Source organism: Bactrocera dorsalis, chromosome 2 (assembly GCF_023373825.1).
Source record: "Bactrocera dorsalis isolate Fly_Bdor chromosome 2, ASM2337382v1, whole genome shotgun sequence".
Lineage (NCBI taxonomy): Eukaryota > Metazoa > Arthropoda > Insecta > Diptera > Tephritidae > Bactrocera > Bactrocera dorsalis.
The window spans coordinates 79,001,393-79,025,389 of NC_064304.1; the positions used below are offsets into that span (position 1 = coordinate 79,001,393).

The 23,997-nt window shown below is 38.6% G+C and overlaps 1 protein-coding gene and 2 long non-coding RNA genes across 4 annotated transcripts; 1 reads left to right on the forward strand and 2 right to left on the reverse strand.

Moving 5' to 3' along the window:
- Positions 1–6,305: 6,305 nt before the first annotated feature.
- Positions 6,306–7,601, reverse strand: LOC125776505 (uncharacterized). The gene is made up of 3 exons (XR_007421769.1): positions 7,462–7,601; positions 7,349–7,380; positions 6,306–7,294 (listed from the first exon to the last, which is right to left on the reverse strand). It is a non-coding gene; the product is annotated as an uncharacterized LOC125776505 (long non-coding RNA).
- A 120-nt stretch (positions 7,602–7,721) lies between these two features.
- Positions 7,722–8,627, forward strand: LOC105232070 (sex-regulated protein janus-A). The gene is made up of 4 exons (XM_011213665.4): positions 7,722–7,859; positions 7,914–8,075; positions 8,160–8,284; positions 8,338–8,627. Exons 1-4 carry the CDS (start codon positions 7,835–7,837, stop codon positions 8,428–8,430), a joined length of 405 nt encoding a protein of 134 aa, XP_011211967.1. The 5' UTR covers positions 7,722–7,834; the 3' UTR covers positions 8,431–8,627.
- LOC105232074 (uncharacterized) lies at positions 8,619–12,276 on the reverse strand. 2 transcript variants are annotated; one of them, XR_007421764.1, is made up of 4 exons: positions 11,436–12,276; positions 9,932–10,316; positions 9,105–9,329; positions 8,619–9,052 (listed from the first exon to the last, which is right to left on the reverse strand). It is a non-coding gene; the product is annotated as an uncharacterized LOC105232074 (long non-coding RNA). The 2 variants fall into 2 exon arrangements; XR_007421763.1 differs by lacking the exon at positions 11,436–12,276 and adding an exon at positions 10,414–11,429.
- Positions 12,277–23,997: the final 11,721 nt, after the last annotated feature.

Here is a 23,997-nt window from a genome sequence, read left to right on the forward strand (position 1 = left end):
GTCGGTAAATTCAGCTACCACGAGGAAACATCCCCAAACGGGTTGAGGCTGATCGACTTCGCCGGGGCCCGAAATGTGGTTATCTCTCTAGATTCCAGCATAAAATGATTCATCAAGCTACCTGGCTGTCTCCTGATCGAAAAACTACCAACCAGATCGATCATGTTGTGATAGACGGAAGACACGTCTCTAGTGTTTTAGATGTACGTGCGCTCCGAGGTCCTAACATCGACTCGGACCACTATCTTGTTGTAGCCAAGATTCGCACCCGCCTCTGTGCAGCAAAAAACGCACGCCAACAAACATAAGGAAGGTTCGACGTCGAGAAGCTGCAATCACAACAGACAACCAAACGATTTTCTACTCGGCTTGCACTCCTGCTCTCTGAGAGCACTCGTCAACAACTCGGAACAACATAAGGGAACTGTGGGACGGCATTTCAAACTCCTTACGTACAGCTGCAACCGAAACCATTGGTTTTCGAAAAGTGCAAAAGAACAGCTGGTACGACGAGGAGTGCCGTGTCGCAGCGGAGAGAAAACAGGCTGCCTACCTCGCAACGTTACGATCGGCCACAACACGTGCGGGATGGGATAGATACCGAGAGTCGAAGAGGGAAGCGAGACGCATTTGCAGACAGAAAAAGATATAGACCGAAATGCGTGAGTATGAAGAGCTTGACAAGCTGGTCAGCTAATGCTCGAAAATTCCACGAAAAAATGCGGCGACTTACAGAAGGTTTCAAGACCGGAGCATACTCTTGTAGAACCCCCAAAGCTGATCTAGTCACCGATGCCCGGAGCATACTTAAATTATGTAGGGAACACTTATCCAGCCTGCTGCCAAATGAGGTTTCAGACAAGGCGATTCCCTATCATAATGTCAGCCTAGAAATCCAACGCAGGATAACTCTTGCCAACAGGTGCTACTTCGGAATGAGTAGGCAATTGAGAAGCAAAGTCTTCTCTCGACAAACAAAAACCAAACTCTATAAGTCACTCATAATTCTCGTCCTCGTATATGGTGCAGAGGCTTGGACGATGACAACAACTGATGAGTTGACGTTTAGAGTTTTCGAGAGAAAAGTTCTGCGAAAGATTTACGGCCCTTTGCTCGTTGGCCACGGCGAATATCGCATTCGATGGAACGATGAGCTGTACGAAATATACGACGACATTGACATAGTTCAGCGAATTAAAAGACAGCGGCTACACTGGCTAGGTCATGTAGTCCGAATGGATGAAAACACTCCAGCTCTGAAAGTATTCGACGCTGTACCCGCCGGGGGAAGCAGAGGAAGAGGAAGACTTCCACTGTGTTGGAAGGACCAAGTGGAGAAGGACCTGGCTTCGCTTGGAATATTAAATTGGCGCCACGTAGCGAAAAGAAGAAACGACTGGCGCGCGGTTTTTAACTCGGCTATAATCGCGTAAGCGGTGACCTGGCTTCGCTTGGAATATTCAATTGGCGCCACGTAGCGAAAAGAAGAAACGACTGGCGCGCGGTTGTTAACTCGGCTATAATCGCGTAAGCGGTGTCTACGCCAATTAAGAAGAAGATTATAACATATTTTGTTAAGTTCTGCAAATTGTCGACGCAATTTAGAATATTTTGAATAGTCAGCAACTAAGAAGATCTAAGAACTTACCAAACTCGTTTGAAATTAAATTAATTTGGTTAAGACCCAGCTCCGACAATTCATATAAGAACTCGTTAAAACATAAGCGAGTACTAATAGGAATGGTGTAATCATCAATAGATTTCCATGATACGCACGGTAAATTAAAATCTCCCAAAACAATCATGTAATCAGTATTATTAGGAATTGAGAAAACATTATTTATTAATGAAGCATGTTGCATATATACAGATATGTCCGAGTGAGGCGGTATATAAGACAGAGTTAAGTAGATATGGCCACTTTTATCGCAAATACGAATGCACTTAAATTCTATGAAGTCTGCATGCGAACATCGACTTCTTCAGATGGAATTGAAGAATGAATAGCAAACAAGAAACCACCTCCTTTTCTGTTCAGCCGGTCTTATCTAAAGATTTCAAATTCGCTGTTGAATATTTCATTATCAAAAATGTGTCGCTTTAGCCAAGTTTCTGTGGAAGCAAGGATTTTAAATCAGTAAGTTTTGTATTAGACCCCACAATCTGCGCCAATTACCGTGAGATTAGCCTCCTCAACATCGCGTACAAGGTTCTATCGAGCGTATTGTGTGAAAGATTAAAGCCCACCGTCAACAAACTGATTGGACCTTATCAGTGTGGCTTCAGACCTGGTAAATCAACAACCGACCAGATATTCACCATGCGCCAAATCTTGGAAAAGACCCGTGAAAGGAGAATCGACACTCACCACCTAATCGTCGATTTCAAAGCTGCTTTCGACAGCACGAAAAGGAGCTGCCTTTATGCCGCGATGTCTGAATTTGGTATCCCCGCAAAACTAATACGGCTGTGTAAACTGACGTTGAGCAACATGAAAAGCTCCGTCAGGATCGGGAAGGACCTCTCCGAGCCGTTCGATACCAAACGAGGTTTCAGACAAGGCGACTCCCTATCGTGCGACTTTTTCAATCTGCTGCTGGAGAAAATTATTCGAGCTGCAGAACTTAATCGAGCAGGTACAATCTTTTATAAGAGTGTACAGCTGCTGGCGTATGCCGATGATATTGATATCATCGGTCTCAACACCCGCGCCGTTAGTTCTGCTTACTCCGGGCTGAACAAGGAAGCAACGCAAATGGGTCTGGCAGTGAACGAGGGCAAGACGAAATATCTCCTGTCATCAAACAAACAGTCGTCGCACTCACGACTTGGCACTCACGTCACTGTTGACAGTCATAACTTTGAAGTTGTAGATAATTTCGTCTATTTAGAAACCAGCATTAACACCACCAACAATGTCAGCCTTGAAATCCAACGCAGGATTACTCTTGCCAACAGGTGCTACTTCGGACTGAGTAGGCAATTGAAAAGTAAAGTCCTCTCTCGAGGAACAAAAACCAAACTCTATAAGTCGCTCATAATTCCCGTCCTGCTATATGGTGCAGAGGCTTGGACGATGACAACAACCGATGAGTCGACGTTGCGAGTTTTCGAGAGAAAAGTTCTGCGGAAGATTTATGGTCCTTTGCGCGTTGGCCACGGCGAATACCGCATCCGATGGAACGATGAGCTGTACGAGATATACGACGACATCGACATAGTTCAGCGAATTAAAAGACAGCGGCTACGCTGGCTAGGTCATGTTGTCCGGATGGATGAAAACACTCCAGCTCTGAAAGTATTCGACGCAGTACCCGCCGCGGGAAGCAGAGGAAGAGGAAGACCTCCACTCCGTTGGAAGGACCAAGTGGAGAAGGACCTGGCCTCGCTTGGAATATCCAATTGGCGCCACGTAGCGAAGAGAAGAAACGATTGGCGCGCTGTTGTTGACTCGGCTACAATCGCGTAAGCGGTGTCTACGCCAGTAAAGAAGAAGAAGAAGTTTTGTATCAAGACTTCTAACATTTTGATAATAAACAATCAGCGAATTATTGTTAATTAGTTTTTTGTATCAACGGGTTTTCTTGGCATTTTAGTGATACCTACAGGGGGCTTATCACTTTCGTGCATGAATTCGCGCACAAAGACCCCAGATGACCAGAATGAGTTATCAAGTACTATTAGTACTAGTATTTACGGATGTCTGTATCTTCCGTTTTTAATTTCGACGTGATATAACTTTTTATATCGACTGTGATATCCGCAGCAAGTCTTGAGATAAAAATTGCCCTTTTTTGGGTGGGGGCATTCTTTTTAAATAAGATGCAGTTGTATTTTCATTAGACGGACGTTTACGTTTAGATGGGCAACCCCGTCACAAAGCCAGCAAATAGTCGAAATATGTACAATTTGTTTGAAGCATTCATTTATTTAAAATTATTTTTTATCTAATATTTCCCGATTTGGTAAAAAATTAAAATTTTTATGTATGTGACTTTGTATATTTTTTCTTCAACGCATTTCCCTTTATTCATTCTGGCGTGAGCTCAGTCGTTTTACATATATTTCTGCCAGAGAACGTGCTTATTTCTGCTAAATAGCAGCGAGAATGGTGAATTCCTTCCTTTAATTCTATCAGTTCTGTCGAACCACCATACAGAATTCAATTTTCACCTTCTCTATGTTTTTACATTCTCTGTCTGGCTCAGTTATGCCCACAAACCAGTGAACGTAACGTATAGGCAGAGAACGTTTATCATAGAGAAGGTTCACGGCGTGAAGAACGCAAAAATATTTTTGGCTAACTCGGCAGAGATGGAAGAGTTTCACCACTGCCAGCTCGGCAGGAGAAATTTTAACATTTTTGCTTGAACAGAGCTGAGCGTGTAATAAAAATTATGCTCAAAACTATATATCGCTCTAACAGACGTATGTTCGCTCTTTTGCTTATATTCTTATATGTGTGTATGTTTATATGCAAACATGTGTATTCGTATGAATTCTTTTTGTGCATATTAACGAACACGAGTGCAATTGAATACATTTGAATTAAATTACTTTTTCAAAGCAAAATTCGTAGTTAATGTGAAAATAAAGCCCATTTTATAATTATTTTTTGAATATATCAAATCATACTTATATGTATACTTCATAACATATGTACATATATAACAAACTATCATAATATTATTAAAAAAATGAGATATATGACAATAGTGATAAATGTACATTAATCGTACACAACATATGTACATACTTATATGCGTTCACATGTAGATATGTCACCCGCAAAAACTACAAACATTGCTTTACAAAAACAAGAATCGTTTGAAACAGCATTAGCAGCGTCACAAGTCACTATGACAGCCAAATAGTCGATGCCCAAATTTGTAGAAAGACTCCTAACAACAACATTTTTATTCATAAACGCAAGCGCCCTTTCAACAGGCAAACTTGCTTCATTCATAAAAACAAACACCATTACATCTACCCGAGCATGCCTTTGCCTACAAGCGTCTTTTCGCGACGGTAGCAAAAGCTAAAAATCATAGATTGAACAATTTCTGATATTTGTATGAGAAGAAAAAAGCGACAACCCCGCAAATATAAGTATGGAATAAAATTGACAACATAGTTTATTTGTCGATTTTCAAGTCAAGAAAGTATCAAAGAAAATATTCATTATTCCTCTGAGTTATGTGTACAGTGAGTCCCGGTTAAGTAGTACTCCGCTTAAATGAAAATCATCCCTCTTAACTCCCTACATCTTGCTGCTTCTCACGGTTTATTTTTACGAAATACATAGAAATTATTGTTTTAAGTACCACTCGCTTAAATATACTCACACGCTTATGTGGCATATTATGTTTTTAGTTTTACAAATAACAAGCATCTGTATCTTTGATTATGGCACATAACCGTGATTGACTGTATTTGTCAAGGAATGTAAAAAATATTTTTAAGCGGCTTGCAAAAGTCTGCGTCGATATGTATGCACGCTCATACAAATACATATGTATGTACATATCTACGCTGGTTTGTATGCGAAACTGTTTCAACGGCAAGGGAAGCAGTGGCAATAGGCGATCATTTGTTTGTGTTTTCGGCACAGCTCGGATTTTCTACCAACAACACAATGAAGAATATTAAAAATGTGAGCTTCATAAATATAATCCAAGTTTTACTTGTGATGCATGCTTGCGCTAACATATCCTCTGACGTCTACAAAATTTAACCATGGGTTTCTCTTGGTGGAGAAATTATTTTACCCCATCAAAACCCGCTTTTTACATTTTTTGTATACTGTTATAACTGATTTTAAGTCTTAAAATTTTAAAATCAAGGAATAAAAAGAAGTTTTGGTATTCATTTGCCATTTTAGCCATTCACAATAGTAAATGTTTGAAGCAATGTTAAAGAGGCAACACATCCCATTTACACTTACGAGTACATACACCGACGGCAGTTTCATTTCGGTAGTATTAGGTTTAGTAGAGCGAGTATTAAGACGGTTGTATTAATTAACTTCTTGAAACTCCCACAGCCACAAGAGGGAGTTTCCATAACCTCGTACGCCGATGATTGCGCAATATTGAAATCACCTTTGCAGCCACCTGCTTGGAGCGAACCACCTCCTAGGAACATCAAGATGTCTTTCCTTAACCACGTCCACGACATCGAACAATACGCCGACCGGACTTCGGACGCAACTAACTTCCGCCAGGTACTGACCGCCATTCACAGTGGAGCCATCAACACCTTCACCAACTCCCTTCTCGTGAATGACGTTCTTGGAGTCAAATGACCCCCCATCGCAGACGAAGAGCTTGAGTTGCCGCGAGAAACGCGAGTGACCCTTGCGCAGCTTCGTTCTGGATACTGTAAGACGTTAAATTCCTACTTGTCCAGAATAGACCCCGACATATCCAATATAAGTATGTCCTGCATCTAATGATTCTCCGCATGACACGGGCCACCTCTTTGCATACCCTACCAACCTCACTCATCTAATACCCCTCTTTTCTTTATTTACTACATAAATTTGTTTTCATCGATATAAAAATTTAAACAGTTCAAGAGCTCAAAACATGCGCTACATCAGCTCGAATCTACCTACCCCACGTCTTTTTGCAAGTGATTATGTTATGATAACAAGTGCTCAATACAGATTTGGCAACGGCAATAGATTTGACAGTTAGTGTGCCATAAACTTTACCCTGCAAGACGGGTAGCTGTTAGCGAACGTGTAAGCGAATTGTTATTGTTCACTTTTGCATTCGTTAAAATATTTGTTACTTTTGTTCAGAGAGTGGGAAAAAAGTAACACATAGCTATTTGATGTTCAATGGTTATCTCGCTCTAACCAATGGCAAATATCGCATGCTGCCTTGTTCTAACAGAATACACACATTTGTTAGCAAATCACTTCACAGTATGTTACGGGTAACAAATTATTTTGTTAGCGCTTAGCTTACCCATGTGTTATGGATAACAAAAAGTATTTGTTACCCGAATATCTGTTAGTGTTATTATTTTGGTTATCAGTTTGTTACCTTTAACATATAAGCATGTTAGGAAGAACAAGCAGTAACAAGATTATCTGTTACCCATTTGTTACATCTAGCAAATTTAATTCTTTTAAATAAAACTCAGTTTTTTTATTATTTCTCTTTATTTAATAATAAAATGCACAATCTATAACAAATATTTGAATTAAATATACACTATTTAACTTTAATAATTTTAAACATACTCCATTATTTGGTTGCTGCACGGATGATGGTCCAAATGATTTCTGTAATATTAAAATTTTTAATTATACACACAACATTAAATTCACAATGCTTACCTTTTTCTCCTTGTTAACCTCTTTCGTTTTCTCTATATAAAAGAAATTAATAATATATATATATAAATTAGAAATTAATTATAAAATATCATATTATCAAATAGCGAACTTACCTCTGTAAAATCCAAAATAAACTGCGCTTTTCGTTTATTCTTCTTGAAATATTGGGTATTCGCCTCTCCTATTCTAACAAGTTAACATTACAATATGTTTATAATGTCGATAGTTTTTCTCTATCTTACTTACGTATTCTCCCATTCCATTGAAAATTCCAGAAAATGTAACAGTGTTAGTGAACAGCTGAAAATGTTTCAATGTGTTTGTGCAATCTGTTACCTCCGTCTTGCAGGGTAGCCTGTCGTGATGCGGGGTTATCCCAGGTATGAATTGTCAAACAAAGCAAGAAAGGTACATGTGAATAGGACATTACACCATCGATAGATTTTCGTATTGACTTAAAATCGTGAATATCATTCCCAATTTGGAATGTATAGTTCGGCGATTAGATTAAGTAAGGTGTTTTTTGTATTCCAATTGTCTTCTATAACTCTTTAATTCATTAAAGATTTTCGAAAGCTTTGTAAAATGGCTGGTGCTAAATTAGAAGCAGTTCCAAGTGTTGATATTGAGGAAGGAGTCTTTAAATATGTATTAATAAAAGTGTACGGAAATGATGATTCTCTAAATAAAAATATTGTAAGGGGATATGCGGACTGTCAGTGGCATTGTAAGATTTGAAATACTTCGGCTTTTGTGTATGGATAAAACAATTCAATAAATAAGTATATGTGTATGTTGATTCTTTGTTAAGCCGATATCTACGACCGAGCTAGTGAATCCTGTAAAGGATTAGGATTAGAAACAGAATGTCTTGGCGGTGGTCGCATTGAACACAATCCCAATTTGAAATTAATAAAGGTGTATGGCTACTCCCAGGTTGTAACAATTCTATAAGTAAAATATATTTAATAGAAATTTTTAATTTCTAGGGCTTTGGAAAGGCGGACCACGCGGAAACTAGGAGAATATTGCTGGATAAATTTCCACTATATAGCATTGAAATATCCGACGAAGGTTATTAATTCAGCTTAGATTTCTGACAGTTATATTGAGATTTAAAAATAAATGTTTTATTATTTCCAAAAAATGTAAATGTATTAATGGATAAATATTTGAACACATCTGTAATTGGTTATTACCCTTATTACTGTTCGGAACTTCCCTCAGCTTAATTAAAGTTAAAGCAATTCAATAATAAATAGAGCAAAACTAACTTTAATCAATATTTAATTTTTTTTTGGAATCCAGTTATTCATACAATAAGAAAATAGTTGAGAGCAAGCAAAAAATAAATGTTACCATATTATTTAAACGAATAAAAATAAATAAAAAAGAAAGATTATACCATCAATAAAATATTCATTATCGTATGAAGAGCAACGCAAAATCTTTCAGATAAATCTCGATGTTGGATCTGCGCGTCCGAAGGCCACTAACACAAAAGGGAGTTTGAATGAATAATCATCGGTGATGCGGCTAATTGAATGGCGTGCCTCCGCAGCTTTAGTTTTTGCTTTATTTTGTAAATGTAAAACTGCATTACTTTGTCGTTAATAGCCTTTTCAATGGCAGTGAGACGGTCATCAACACCACTTATGAGTTTTGCTACCAGGGTCTCAATGGCATCCAGCTTTTAGATTATATCTGAAATACATAAATGTATTTTTTTAAAGCAAATAATAATATATGTTAATACATTATAGCTGCCACCAGACGATGTTGACGGTACCACAATTTTTGAAGTTTTTTCTGATGAAGCGCAACCGAGATTATAACATATCTTTTGTTAACACTTTATCTGTAAAAGAAATTATTAAAAAATGCAAAATATTTATCTTCAATACAATCTCCATGGGAGCTCAACGGTTGTGAGCATTCCACTTCGGCATCCATTTCTTCCACAAGGTCATCGAAATTCATTCTATGAAAAATCATGAAAAAGTTAAATGAGTGGAACTAAAAAAAACTTGTCATCTATAGGTATGGAAAAATATTTATATTTAATATCTAACCTACTTAAAACTACGTCATTTCCGAAACTTTACCTACAAGTATACCTAAATATTATATTCTATCCGACCTCTCTATCCGACCTCCTCTATCCGACCATACCCATTTTATTCCCGAAATTCTGGGACGGGATTCTAAAGCCGACCAAATTATAATTGTAACCGCACAATTCGTTTCATTTTAGATTTTAATTTTTTTTTACATTTACACATGTATGTATTTATATATACTATATATGTATATGTAGATATTACGCACAAATTATATATTTCACACTTCTGCACACTCTAAACCACAACTTTTTAAATTAAATATACATTATTTAGGTGTATATTAAGCCTGATTAAAAAATATATATGGTTATAGGTTATAGGTACCGCAAACGAGATATTCGACTTTAAATTTCAAAAATTCACAAAATTCGAACGTTTCAACAAGCTATTTCACTACATTTAACCTCACTTCAAATTCATTTAATTAAACAGTAGACATTTAAACAAATTCACAACTTACACTTTTTGCAGGTTTTATAAACAACCTCCTGCTATATGGTGCAGAGGCTTGGACGATGTCAACAACGGATGAGTCGACGTTGCGAGTCCTTTGCGCGTTGGTCACGGCGAATATCGCATTCGATGGAACGATGAGCTGTACGAGATATACGACGACATTGACATAGTTCAGCGAATTAAAAGGCAGCGGCTACGCTGGCTAGGTTATGTTGTCCGGATGGACGAAAACACTCCAGCTCTGAAAGTATTCGACGCTGTACCCGCCGGGGGAAGCAGAGGAAGAGGAAGACCTCCACTTCGTTGGAAAGACCAATTGGAGAAGGGCCTGGCTTCGCTTGGAATATCCAATTGGCGCCACGTAGCGAAAAGAAGAAACGACTGGCGCGCTGTTGAAACAAACACAGCAAAGAGACAAAATTAAATAATACAATGAAAATTCAATTAAATGAATATGTAGGTAAATGTTCACTATAAAATATTCACTTATATTGATGTTAACTTTTGATGATGTTCATGTTTTTGTATGCCTGCAACACAAAATTGCTTCTTATTGCAAAGAAAAACAAACAACTGAAAATCAGCTGATTGTACGTTGGTTAACCGTGACGTAGATGCGCAGGACGAACAAAATTTGAACTCGTCATTGCGCAATCTTTGTTTCTATCATTCTTGACTTTTTCAACGATGAGTGTGACAAGTGTTTTTAAAATTAATAAATATAGCTAAATTATAAGAAAATATAAGTGAAATATGAACTTATTTCAATGTTTACAGTGTATATTGAAATATACAAAGTGAAAAATGAGAAAAAATTTAACAACATGCTGGTTCCAAACTAGACGAAATTATCTACAACTTCGGGTTCGCCTTCTCCTGACGTTCTGCATTCACTGTCATTCTGTAGGCTGGATAAGTGTTACCTCCATAATTTTAGTATGCTCTGGGTATGGTCTCTAGGGTTCCATAAGAGTATGCTCCAGTCTTGAACCTTCTGTTAGTAGCCGCATTTTTTCGTAGAATTTTCGAGCATTACCCCTGTCGGCTGCTTATCAAGCTCTTCGTACTCACGCATTTCGGTCTCTCTTTTTTTCTGTCAAATCTGTCTCGCTTCCCTCTTCAACTCTCGGTATCTATCCCATCCCGCACGTGTTCTGGTCGATCGTAACGCTGTGAAGTAGGCAGTCTGTTTTCTCTCCGCTGCACGACCCTCCTCGTCGTACCAGCTGTTCTTTTGCATTTTCCGAAAACCAATGGTTTCGGTAGCAGCTGTACGTAAGGAGTTTGAAATGCCGGAGCGTACGCACGTCTAGTACACTGGAGACGTATCTTCCGTCTATCATTTGGTGGTTTTTCTATCCGGAGATAGCCAGGTAGATAGATGTATTTTGTTGCGCTGGAATCTAGTACTACAGATAAGCATATTTCGGGTCCCGTCAAAGTCGTTCAGCCTCAACCTATTTGAGGATGTTTCCTCGTGGAGGCTGAATTTACCGACTAAAACCTACCCACACTAAAATTGCGCTCCGTTATAAGGCCACTGTAGTAAATGCCGCAAGAACCAACTAGCCTCAGTTTTTGTCCGTTGCATTTCTTGGACGGCGATGATGTCATCCTTTATTTTCATGAGGACATCAGCGACACCTTCCCATTTAACGGACCGGACATTCCAGATGCATGCCCTCAAATCGTAGTTCCTATTTCGTTTGCCATAGTCGTCATCAAAAGGGGAGTCTCTCATCCGAGGCTGTTTGTTATTTATCATTGGGGGTGTTTTTTACATGGCGGGTCCCAAACCCAGCGCACATCCCTATGTAGGGGATGTTTTGCCTTCTTACTTTGCTTGCCTTCAAACGTATGTTCTTAGGCTACCCAGTGGATACTTGGTCATAGACAGGAAGTCGTGAGCTGCTTGAGCCATATAAACGAATCGTTTCTGGCCATTACTAAGTGAATCACGACCAGAGAACTTTCCACACTTGCGAGAACTTCTAGACATGACTCAATCCTCCAATAATAACCTTCTCTAAATAAAATAAGTGAATTATATCGTCACCTGAAATGCAAAATAACGTATCATCAAAAAATTCGGAATTGAGTGTCTTATTGATTACGCTTCACTACTTCAAATTATATACATAATTTTAAATATGTTCAACATTTTCTGGTTCTGCGGTCATATATAAACCAGTTTTAACCAATATTAATATTTTGTTTCACTCATGTTCCATTTTATTCCGTGTTTCATTCATGCCACTGTAAATTTCTGAAAATGTTGTTACGTTAATTTGCATTTCAGGTGACGATATGTAAGTATATGTAACAAAAATTAATTATAAAATATGAAATTATCAAGTATCGAACCTACCTCTTTAAAATCCAAAATAAACTGCGCTTCTCGTTTTTTCTTCTTCTTGAAAAAATTCGTCTTTCCTATTCTAGCAAGTTAATATTACAATTTGTTTAGAATGTCGATAGATTTTCTCTATCTTACTTACGTATTCTCCCATTCAATTGGAAATTCCAGAAAATGTAACAGTGTTGGTAAACAGCTGAAAATGTTTCAATGTGTTTATGTAATCTGTTACCTCCGTCTTGCAGGGATTTGTTAACAATGTATGGCATTCTGTTAACACAAACATACTCTTTTGGTACTTTTGTTCAGAGAGTAGGAAAAAAGTGACCCTTCGCCTTTGACTTTCAATGGTTTTCTCGCGCCAACCAATTGCAAACATGGCTGTCTTGTTCTAAATTACCCTTATATGCGTACCTTGTTTGTTATGTTTGTGTTAACAGAATGACATACATTTGTTATCAAACCTCTTTACAGTCTGTTAAGGGTAACAAATACTTTTGTTAGCAAATAGCAGAGAAAGTAAATTACAGACAGAGAACGTATGTAAGTTATCACGCGACGCAAGAATGTAATTGAAGGAGCCCCAAAATATTGCGCGTGGCCTGAGTCAGCAACAAGTAGCGCACTCAGAATCATGAACGGAAATAACAAGTTTTAAGATGCATCCAAAAGTTGCGCGTGGACTGAGTCAGCAATTATACGTTCTCACGTCTGCCAATACCATCAGCACATATTCGTTCTCACGCCTGCAAATACCAGCTCGCAACACCACAATTGCTACGCAGCAGCGGCGGCAGCAACAGCAACAGGTAGCTTGAGGATAGTTTATAATTAGAATAATTTTTAGTATAATGTTTGGTGCTCTTCGAGCTGGACGCGCTCCACTCGAATACTTGTAATAAAGTCAATAAAAACAAAATTGGCATTTTGAATTAATTGGCGCCCAACGTGGGGCAGTGTTTAAGCAAAGTAGTTTGTCGGTGTCGGTTAAAAACGAGCAACTACAATCAACTAGCTGCCACAAACAATCAGGATTATGCCGCTGAAAGTCGATCGAATCAAGGACCAGCCAGCAACTGCAATCAACCAGCTATCGTAAACGAGCAGCAGCTATTCCATTGGCGGATCAGGACAGGAGGAAGATCGAAGCAGCCTGCAATCATGAATTTAATGTAAGTTGAGAAACTCGAATTTCAATTTTAGAATCAAAGATCTAAACATTGAAGGTACCTCTTGTTAAAAAATAAAATATATTAAGAAAGTGAAATTTAAACTCTAATAGTTTACGGTGCACCCGGTATTTATTTCGTGGAAATAGTAATAACTTTTTCAATGATTGAGGAATAGTGAGGAGTATTGGTTACACGGTATATGAATAGGCCAACCGTCAAATTAATTGACTTAGTCTCTAGCTTTGAAAATATTAAATTATCAGAAGAAGAAGAAGTCAAAATGAACGAACCCCAGCTTACACAGATAGTGAACGCGGCGGTCACTGCTGCTTTAGGGGTGCAGAGGCGGGAGTTTGAGAATAGGCTTAAGGTCATGCAGGACCAAATTGATAACTTATCCCAAAAACCCACTATAACGACTTACGAAAAAATTAAGATAGTAGCGGGTAGAACCTGTGAAGAATCGCTGGACGCTGTAAAGTCTCTACCTGAATTTTCCGGTCAAACCGAAGGTTATGTGTCCTGGCGTGAGGCCGCACATAACGCATATGAGATTTTTAAGGACTACGATGGTAGCTCACGGCACTACCAAGCCGTTACCATTATAAGAAATAAAATTCGAGGCGCTACCGATGCGCTTTTATCGTCGTTTAGCACTGTCTTAAATTTTAACGCTATTATAGCCCGCTTAGATTTCACTTACTCCGATAAGCGGCCGATCTACTTAGTCGAGCAGGAATTGTCGACGTTGAGGCAGGGCTCTTCCACTGTGCTCGAATTTTATGATGAGGTTGAGAAAAAACTCTCCTTACTTGCTAATAAAACCAAAATGTCTCATGAAGAAAATAAAACCAAAATGTCTCATGAAGAAAGTATTGCAGGCGCAATTAACGAGAAATATAGGGCCAACGCTCTTAGAGTGTTAATTTCTGGGTTAAGGAAGCCCCTTTGCGATATTCTCTTCGCATCGCAACCTAGTGACTTGCCATCCGCCCTGGCACTCGCTCAGGAAGTCGATGCGAATCATGAACGTTACATTTTCGCAGCAAGCTTTGCAAATAGAGCATCTGATGTGACCAAAAAAGCAGAGAGCAGCCAAAGGGGAAAAGATAGCAATAATCAAAACATGCTAAATAGAACAAATTCGGGTAATCAGAAAAATCCTCATTTCGTAAGGCAGCACCGGGGTGATAACCAAAATAATGGCCAATACCGCCAACAAAATTTTCAGCAGAACCGTCAAACAGGATATCGGAACTCTCAGCCGCGACAGGAACCAATGGATGTGGATCCTTCATATTCCCACCTACGGCAATTTAAAAGTAACGTAAGAGACGACAGTGGTCAAAAGCGTCAGGCAGCGTCGGACCGTCGAACAGGACCAAAACTGCAAAGGGTAAACAATTTGAAGGAAGATCGAAATACCGAGTTAAGCTCAGACTCTTACGAGGGGTTATCTGAGCCAGTTGTTGAGGACCTAGCGGCAGAAGAAGTGAATTTTTTAGGGGTAAGTCCCTCCTGCCATAGATTTCTAAGTCACTAGGTGGGCGGGAGGTAAAGTTTCTTGTCGACACGGGTGCCTCCAAAAACTACATCAGGCCTCTAGAGGGCCTAAAAGGAGTGAAGCCTGTTGATAAGGAATTCACGGTGAAATCCATTCATAGATTCACCAATATTGGAAAAAAATGCAAGTTACACTTGTTTGAAGTGGTATCTGAATTTTTCGTCCTGTCAAATCTAACTCTCTTTGATGGAATAGTAGGTTTGGATTTGCTGAACAAGGTTCAAGCAAATATTAATTTGAAAAACAAAATTATCGAATACAACTCTGGTAAGGAAATTATTCATTTTCTCCAGAGTCAAGATGTTAGTCATCTCCAGCTCCATACCGAGTCAGTCCCGGTGAGCATAAAAGGGGAATTTAATGGAATGTTAGAGCGCGTTTCAGGAGTTTTTGCTGATCCAAACGAGAAACTACCATACAACACTAATATTGTGGCCATAATCCGTACTAGGGATAATGAGCCGACTTACGCAAAGTTCTACCCATACCCAATGGGAGTCGCTGATTTTGTAAAAACAGAAATAGAGGATCTCCTCCAAAATGATATTATCCGACGTTCGCGGTCGCCATACAACAATCCCATTTGAGTGGTAGACAAAAAGGGTTTCGATGAGAACGGAGTTAAAAGGAAAAGATTAGTAATTGATTTCCGAAAACTGAACGAGAAAACCATTGAAGACACATATCCCATACCAAACGTAGGGGTATATTATCAAACTTGGGAAAAGCCCAGCTCTTCACAACCTTGGACCTTAAGTCAGGGTTTCATCAAATTGAGCTCGCCGAACGTGATCGTGAAAAAACCGTTTTCTCTGTGTGTAATGGGAAGTACGAATTGTGCCGTCTTCCCTTTGGCCTTAAGAATGCACTTGGCATTTTTCAGAGCGCAATAGACGACGTTCTTAGGGAACACATTGGCAAGTATTGCTTTGTTTATATTGATGATGTGATCATTTTTTCACAAAATAAGGAAGACCACTTGAAACACGTAGAGGCTATTTTAGTGAGTTTGCTGAAGCAAATATGAGGGTTTCTGTTGAGAAATCAAAATTTTTTAAGGCAGAACTTGAATACCTCCAATTTCTAATATCTAAAGGAGGAGTAAAAACATGCCCGCAGAAAATTGAAGCAATCCAAAACTTCCCACAGCCAACAACATTGAGAAGTGTTCGGTCCATTTTAGGAATGGCTGGGTATGACAGATTCTTCGTTCGTGACTATGCAAAAATTGATAAACCAATAACTAGTATCCTTAGGGGCGAATTTGGTAAAGGGTCGGCCTCTCAATCAAAAAAAATTGAAATATCATTTGACCAGGAACAAGTGAATGCATTTAATAAATTGAAGAGTATACTAACATCAGAAGATGTTATATTAGCCTATCCGGACTTTAGAAAGGCTTTCGACCTAACCACTGATGCTTCTTCACACGCCCTAGGTGCGGTCCTTTCTCAAGGGGGGAGACCGATTACAATGATTTCCAGAACCCTTAACAAAAAGGAAGAACACTTTGCAACAAACGAGCGAGAGCTTCTGGCAATCGTATGGGCTCTTAAAACCCTTACACATTATTTGTACGGCGTTAGGGAATTAAACATTTACACAGATCATCAACCCCTAACCTTCGCGGTGTCTGATCGTAACCCGAATCCAAAAATAAAGCGACGGAAAGCTTTCATTGAAGGATATAATGCCAAACTGCACTATAAACCAGGAAAAGATAATTTAGTAGCTGATGCTTTATCACGCCAGTTTATAAACGCACTAGATCCAGAACCTGAATCGGATGCTGCCACTATTCATAGCGAACAGTCTCTTACTTATACGGTGGAAACAGTTTCAAAACCAGTAAATGTCTATAAAAACCAACTAATTTTGGAATCTGGCTTACATCCGGCCAAAAGGACATTTGTTATTTTTGGAAATAAGTTACGTCATTTTCTCACGTTTCCTGATAATGAGAGTTTGTTTAAAATGCTATCAGAAGTGGTAAAATCCGACGTGGTCAACGGCATTCACTGCGAGCTACCTCTGCTGGCGCAAATCCAAAACTGGCTAGGGAGTACTTTCCCAAATACAAGATTCCGTCACACAACTAAATTTGTCACGGACATTTTTGATCCTAACGAACAAATTGAAATAATTACACAAGAACATAATAGAGCCCATCGTGCCTCTCAAGAAAATGTTAAACAAATTCTTGAAGATTATTTTTTTCCGAGAATGGAGAAAAAAGTTAAGGAGGTGGCGTCGAATTGTTAAGTCTGCATTAAAGCTAAATATGTCAGACATCCAGTAAAGCATCCCATAGGAAAAACACCAATTCCATCTTTTCCCGGGGAATTTCTCCATATTGACATATTCTGTGCTAATGCCACATATTTCCTTACTTGTGTGGACAAGCTGAAAAATCATTAAACTCAAATACAATGGGATCGTGCCTTAGAGACCTTTTCGACATTGAAATTGTGAATGCTCCTCCTCTGCATAGTACTTCTAATGGGCAGGTGGAGAGATTTCATAGCACTATGGGGGAAATAGCTAGATGCTCGGACAGTAATGGGACCGACAAGACATTCATGTAGCCTAAGCATCTTGGGAACTGCTCTTAAGGTTGTGGCAGGCACGCCGGACTTCGACGATTTTCAGAAAGTAACTTTAGAGCTTGATAGGCTTACTCTGAAAAACAAAACTAGTAAAACCAAAGTATTCTGCATTTGCAACAAATACTTTTTGCATTAGAAACGTGCCCAAATACTTTGAGCATTTGTTTTAAAAGTGCGAGCACTGTTGAAGTAAATGCGTCAAGTATTTAAATTAACAGTGGAACATTTTTGATCGAAATACGGGGCACTGTTGTAGCAAATACTTATACATTTATGTTAACAGTAGAAGTATTTGAGATTAACAGAAATTGCTCTTGATTCAAATGTAATCGTATTTGTTATATTGTTGTTGTTTTTTAAATAGTATGCGTTATTGGTACCTAAAACTTCGTGAGACTGAAATTTTTCCAAAAAAGAAGTTTTGCATTCCGGACAAATCAAAAATATTTCATTATGTAAATCAAAAAATAAAATAAGCAGTATTGTATTCTTTGATTTAACATAGTAATTCTTTTCATACAGTACCCCTTTGTATCTCATACTTAAAACTTCATTTCCGATTGTAAATTTGGTACATAAATTCTGATAAAATTCAAGTTTTGAAAGATCTATTGGTGAAAAATTTTTGCAATCCACAAGATCATTTTGGAAAAAACTATTTTCAAATAAATAAGAACAGAATTGGAAACAGTACTTAGTAGCTAAAGTAAGGGGAAAATTTTTCCGGGATGTTATATTATTTGACTGGTATATCTTTCCTAAAAGTATTCGGTTTGCAGTGAAGTTGTAAAGCATGACTTGTTACATTATAATCTATTAATTTTTTAACATGTGAAATATTTACTTCATTACTTTTTTCAACGCAGTCTTGACTTGGCGATTCTGCTTGAACCTCTAAGTACTCTTGGCTTGGAGTCAGTTCATTTACATTTTGAGAGAAATTTGTATTAGTTTTTGGTACTTTGGTTTGTGAACCATTTTTGCTTTCATTAAGATTACAATTAAAATCATGCTTGCTTGCGTGATTTCGAAACTTATACAAGTTTTGAAAATATCTATTGCATTTCTGATAAAGGCATAATTACTTAAAAGTAATTGGAGTTCGATGTAAAATCTTAAAATGATTAAAAAGATTTTCAAATAATATAAATTCATTTCCGCATATAGAGCAAGTATGTGTGGGTCTTTCTTCAAGTGCATTTTTATTGAACATTATTTAGCTTGTTTAAAATATTTTCAATTTTGGGAAATTTTTCCTTAGAGGAAATATCATATGTAAATATATCACACAATAGAAGAAATCGACATTACTTGCATCAGGTGCTCCAAGCATGGCGTCGTAATACGTCAGGTTCAGTTTATCTTTTATTAATGAATGGGAAAGCTCTTTCGTTATTGCTTTCTCAACGCTTTCAATTTTGTTAAACATTAGATCTGATTTTCCAGGAAACATAGTGTCAAAATCAATATCAATCAACTGGTACCCATTGGAATCGAAATATCGTGGCCATTCCTTAAAAATATCTTTAATACCAAATTTAGCAAGTTCTTTAATTCTATCTTCTGAAGTTTCTTTCCATGACACGCATATATCTTCAGGAATATTGTGCTGTAACCACTGTTTTATTTCATTAAGTTTAGCGTGGCTCTCATCATTTACACCGGCAACTTTGAAAATTTTTGATGGAGCTTCATTTTTCAACTGAGCTTTTCGCTTATGCAAGCTGTTAAAGTATCTATCATATAAATTTCCCAGTTGCGTTTTTTTGTTTGCCCTGGGTACGTAATACACCGATTCTTGTTCTTTAGAAAACAGTTTGACAATCTATTCGGCAACAGTTTTCACGGTGATCGGGGTCATTTTAATATCACGTATTAAGTAATTATCCACAATAATGCGAACTATTGCAGATTGGTCACTTTTTTGGAGGCAACCACAGTTTTCGTACTTCTTTATTATGTCGTTACCTGCTACTGTTTCTTTTAAAACCTCATCGACGTTGGGTTCGTTGTTTGGGGATGTTGAAGGTGTGCTTGCAGAGCTCAGCCAGCTTCGAATGGATGAAAGGTTTGTTATAGTTCTATCACCACTACAGCACGTGAGCATATCGAACTAGAAAGTCATTAATATAAATAATTTATAAGCGTGTTATAAATGTGTGCGAAACTCTCAATGTGAAAATTTAAATGGAAGTTACGCTGAATTTTTAAAATGATTTGCTTACATTATTTTCTAAACGCCATTTTTGCAAGTTGTACCGGAACTTAATTTTGTCCGCAATTAGTTCTTTGGCTCTAAAAATTTCGTCAATGTCGTGGGAATGGATCATCTGCAAAATTGCTACACTCTTTAAACCACACCTATTGAACTGTATCAATGCATTTGATGACAAATCCCACGAACACAATAAATTAATTAACTGTTCATCACTATCCAAAATTACTACGGACTCATTGTCGACATTTTTCGTTGTGGGGGACTCATCTCCCAACGGACATTGCTCGCAAATAACGACAGCTCAGTTGATGGTATCAACTCCTCACTCATAGTGTAAACTAAAATGCACAAAATTTGTTTTTAAACACATATTTTTGTTGAAATAAATGTGTATATAAACCATGACATATCTGCAGAGTAGGCTTTTCGCAAATGTTGTCTTTTATATATGTAAGAAGATACTGCCGAATGGCAGCATGCACGATTAGTATTATCTAAGTTTACTATTCTCTTAACTCCGGCTGCTTTGGCTTGTATTTGAACTGGCTTGAAGGCTTCACCTGGGTCCATCCTTCTTCCCTTTTCGTCATCTTCCCTTTCTTTTGTAGGAATGTTGTCTTCTATCCTCTTGCACGCAGTGGTCCCCTTTGCACTTCCTCTTGACTGTCTTTTTTCATAGGTCTTTCGAGCCAGCTGCTTATTCTCGTGAATACTCGGGAATTTTCGCCTGTTTTCCTTGTCTCTGTTATATTCGCTTAGGGCGCATTAGTGGAATGTCGTCACAGATGTAGGTAGGTAACGGATCTGGTTATTGATCGATCGTTGAGGCAGTCGCATTGCTTCTGTTAGCCTCTCGATCGTATCCGCTAGTCTGACATAATGTCTCCATTCAGTTGTGTTGGTTCCGCTTGAGGCGTGCTGTTTGGTAGCGCAGGTGGCGACGATCTCGCTTTCGTCTGTTATTGTATACCATAGTTCAGACATCCCACCACCAACAATGTCAGCACCACCAACAATGTCAGCTTTGAAATCCAACGCAGGATAACTCTTGCCAACAGGTGCTACTTCGGACTGAGTAGGCAATTGAGAAGCAAAGTCCTCTCTCGACAGACAAAAACCAAACTCTATAAGTCACTCATAATTCCCGTCCTGCTATATGGTGCAGAGGCCTGGACGATGTCAACAACAGATGAGTCGACGTTGAGAGTTTTCGAGAGAAAAGTTCTGCGAAAGATTTATGGTCCTTTGCGCGTTGGCCACGGCGAATATCGCATTCGATGGAACGATGAGCTGTACGAGATATACGGCGACATTGACATAGTTCAGCGAATTAAAAGACAGCGGCTACGCTGGCTAGGTCATGTTGTCCGAATGGACGAAAACACTCCAGCTCTGAAAGTATTCGACGCTGTACCCGCCGGGGGAAGCAGAGGAAGAGGAAGACCTCCACTCCGTTGGAAGGACCAAGTGGAGAAGGACCTGGCTTCGCTTGGAATATCCAATTGGCGCCACGTAGCGAAGAGAAGAAACGACTGGCGCGCTGTTGTTGACTCGGCTATAATCGCGTAAGCGGTGTCTACGCCAGTAAAGAAGAAAGTTCAGACATAAAGCTTCCATTCGGTTGCGTTGGTTCCGCTTGAGGCATGATGTTTTGCAGCATTTACAGGTTTTTCCACGGTAAGCGCCTGTTTTGGTGATCGCACCAGTCTTGGTGCACGTCTAAAGGGGTCAGCTTCGACGCCAAATCCACTAATAGTCGGCGTTTCCCTGGACAGTTCCGCTTTTAGAATTCTGCTGCCAGTGATTTAAGTGCCGTTGCTTATCATGCAATAATGTATACTACTGATATTCTTATTGTTATGTTTCCTCAATTAATTCTCCATTGTTTGTTTCTTCCATACATTATTACAATTCAAATTCAGAATCAAGATATTATTACTTTTCGGAAATAAAATATTCGCGCACTGCTCTATACGAGTATGTTCAAACATACGCATGTTCATGCCTATATGCGTACAGATTTAAATATGTCAGCCACAAAAACTATAATATGTATAAACATTGTACTACAGTTGACAGTTGACTGGATGTGGTAGGTTTTGACGTTTCGCAATTAGAATGACTGAAATTATCATATTGAAATTCTATCAAAAAGTTCGACTGACATAAATAGCTGTTGTAAACACACTGGTTGACAGATCGCGCTAATTTTTCATCATCATAATTAAGGACGGTTGTGCCAACCTAGGAAAAAAAATTTACCTGTCTTCCATATAAGAGGGTGATGAGAGGGGGAAAGGAAGAATTCCCGAAACTTTCTTGACAGGGTATACATATATGAACGGAAGTATAAGTTGCCGCCGTTAAAGATCACTAATAAAAATGTAAAAGTTGAAGTTGCAGTTAAAGAAAATGTGAAATTTAAATGTATTTGATGAAACGTTTTGTAATGTGATGCATAGTAGTATTAATTTTCAACTTAAAACATTTATTAATTGAGAGCTAATAGACTCAATTCACTTAATAAATAAGTTCAAAAGTCTGTTGTTTTAATATACCATAAAGTTATAAAAAAAGGTTTAAATAGTTTTAAGATTTACACATATGCGACCGCTTGGTCTTTTGAGATGTTATCAAAATTTTAATGTCCAAAGCAAATAATTATATATAACTTATATATTAATTAAATATATATATTTTCTGGGTACCAAACGAGGTTTCAGACAAGGCGACTCCCTATCGTGCGACTTTTTCAATCTGCTGCTGGAGAAAATTATTCGAGCTGCAGAACTTAATCTAGCAGGTACAATCTTTTATAAGAGTGTACAACTGCTGGCGTATGCCGATGATATTGATATCATCGACCTCAACACCCGCGCCGTTAGTTCTGCTTTCTCCAGACTAAACAAGGAAGCAACGCAAATGGGTCTGGCAGTGAACGAGGGCAAGACGAAATATCTCCTGTCATCAAGTAAACAGTCGTCGCACTCGCGACTTGGCTCTCACGTCGCTGTTGACAGTCATAACTTTGAAGTTGTAGATAATTTCGTCTATTTAGGAACCAGCATTAACATCACCAACAATGTCAGCCTGGAAATCCAACGCAGGATTACTCTTGCCAACAGGTGCTACTTTGGACTGAGTAGGCAATTGAAAATTAAAGTTCTCTCTCGACGAACAAAAGCCAAACTCTATAAGTCGCTCATAATTCCCGTCCTGCTATATGGTGTAGAGGCTTGGACGATAACAACAACCGATGAGTCGACGTTGCGAGTTTTCGAGAGAAAAGTTCTGCGAAAGATTTATGGTCCTTTGCGCGTTGGCCACGGCGAATATCGCATTTGATGGAACGATGAGCTGTAAGAGATATAAGACGACATTGACATAGTTCAGCGAATTAAAAGACAGCGGCTACGCTGGCTAGGTCATGTTGTCCGTATGGATGAAAACACTCCAGCTCTGAAAGTATTCGACGTAGTACCCGCCGCGGGAAGCAGAGGAAGAGGAAGACCTCCACTCCGTTGGAAAGACCAAGTGGAGAAGGAACTGGCTTCGCTTGGAATATCCAATTGGCGCCACGTAGCGAAAAGAAGAAACGACTGGCGCGTTGTTGTTGACTCGGCTATAATCGCGTAAGCGGTGTCTACGCCAGTAAAGAAGAAGATATATTTTCTGGAATATATGGAGAGTTTCACGAAAGTGAGAAAAGTTCTCTGATTGTCATTCACTTGGGAGTGGCCAGAAACGATTCTATAACATATGGCACTTTCGACTTCCAGTCTTTGACCAAGCATTCTCTGGGTAGCCAGAAAACATCCGTTTGAAATCGAGAAACATCCGCTCCAAAGGGTTGTGCGCTGTGTTTGGGACCCGCCACGTGAAAAACACTTCCAATGAAAAGAAGAAAACAGTTTTGATGTCGACCCCTGCAAACGTGTTAAGCATTACGATTTAAACGCCTGCAACTGGAATAAACGGTCCCTTAATTGTTAAGGTGCCGCTAAACTGAAAGTAAAAATAAATAAATTAAAAAATTATTAATTAATTTGTATATTTATGTATTCTTTTAACTCTTTGTGGGTGTACGTGTCTATTTCTTTTGTCTAATATTTTACCATCCTTTAATTGTATTTTTATTTATTTGTATTTGGGAT

Coding starts and splice junctions, on each gene's coding strand:
- LOC105232070 (XM_011213665.4), top strand. CDS start 7,835: ATGTATAGTTCGGCGATTAGATTAA. Junction 7,860..7,913: donor TAGTTCGGCGATTAGATTAA/GTAAGGTGTTTT, acceptor AATTCATTAAAG/ATTTTCGAAAGCTTTGTAAA. Junction 8,285..8,337: donor AGGTGTATGGCTACTCCCAG/GTTGTAACAATT, acceptor TTTAATTTCTAG/GGCTTTGGAAAGGCGGACCA.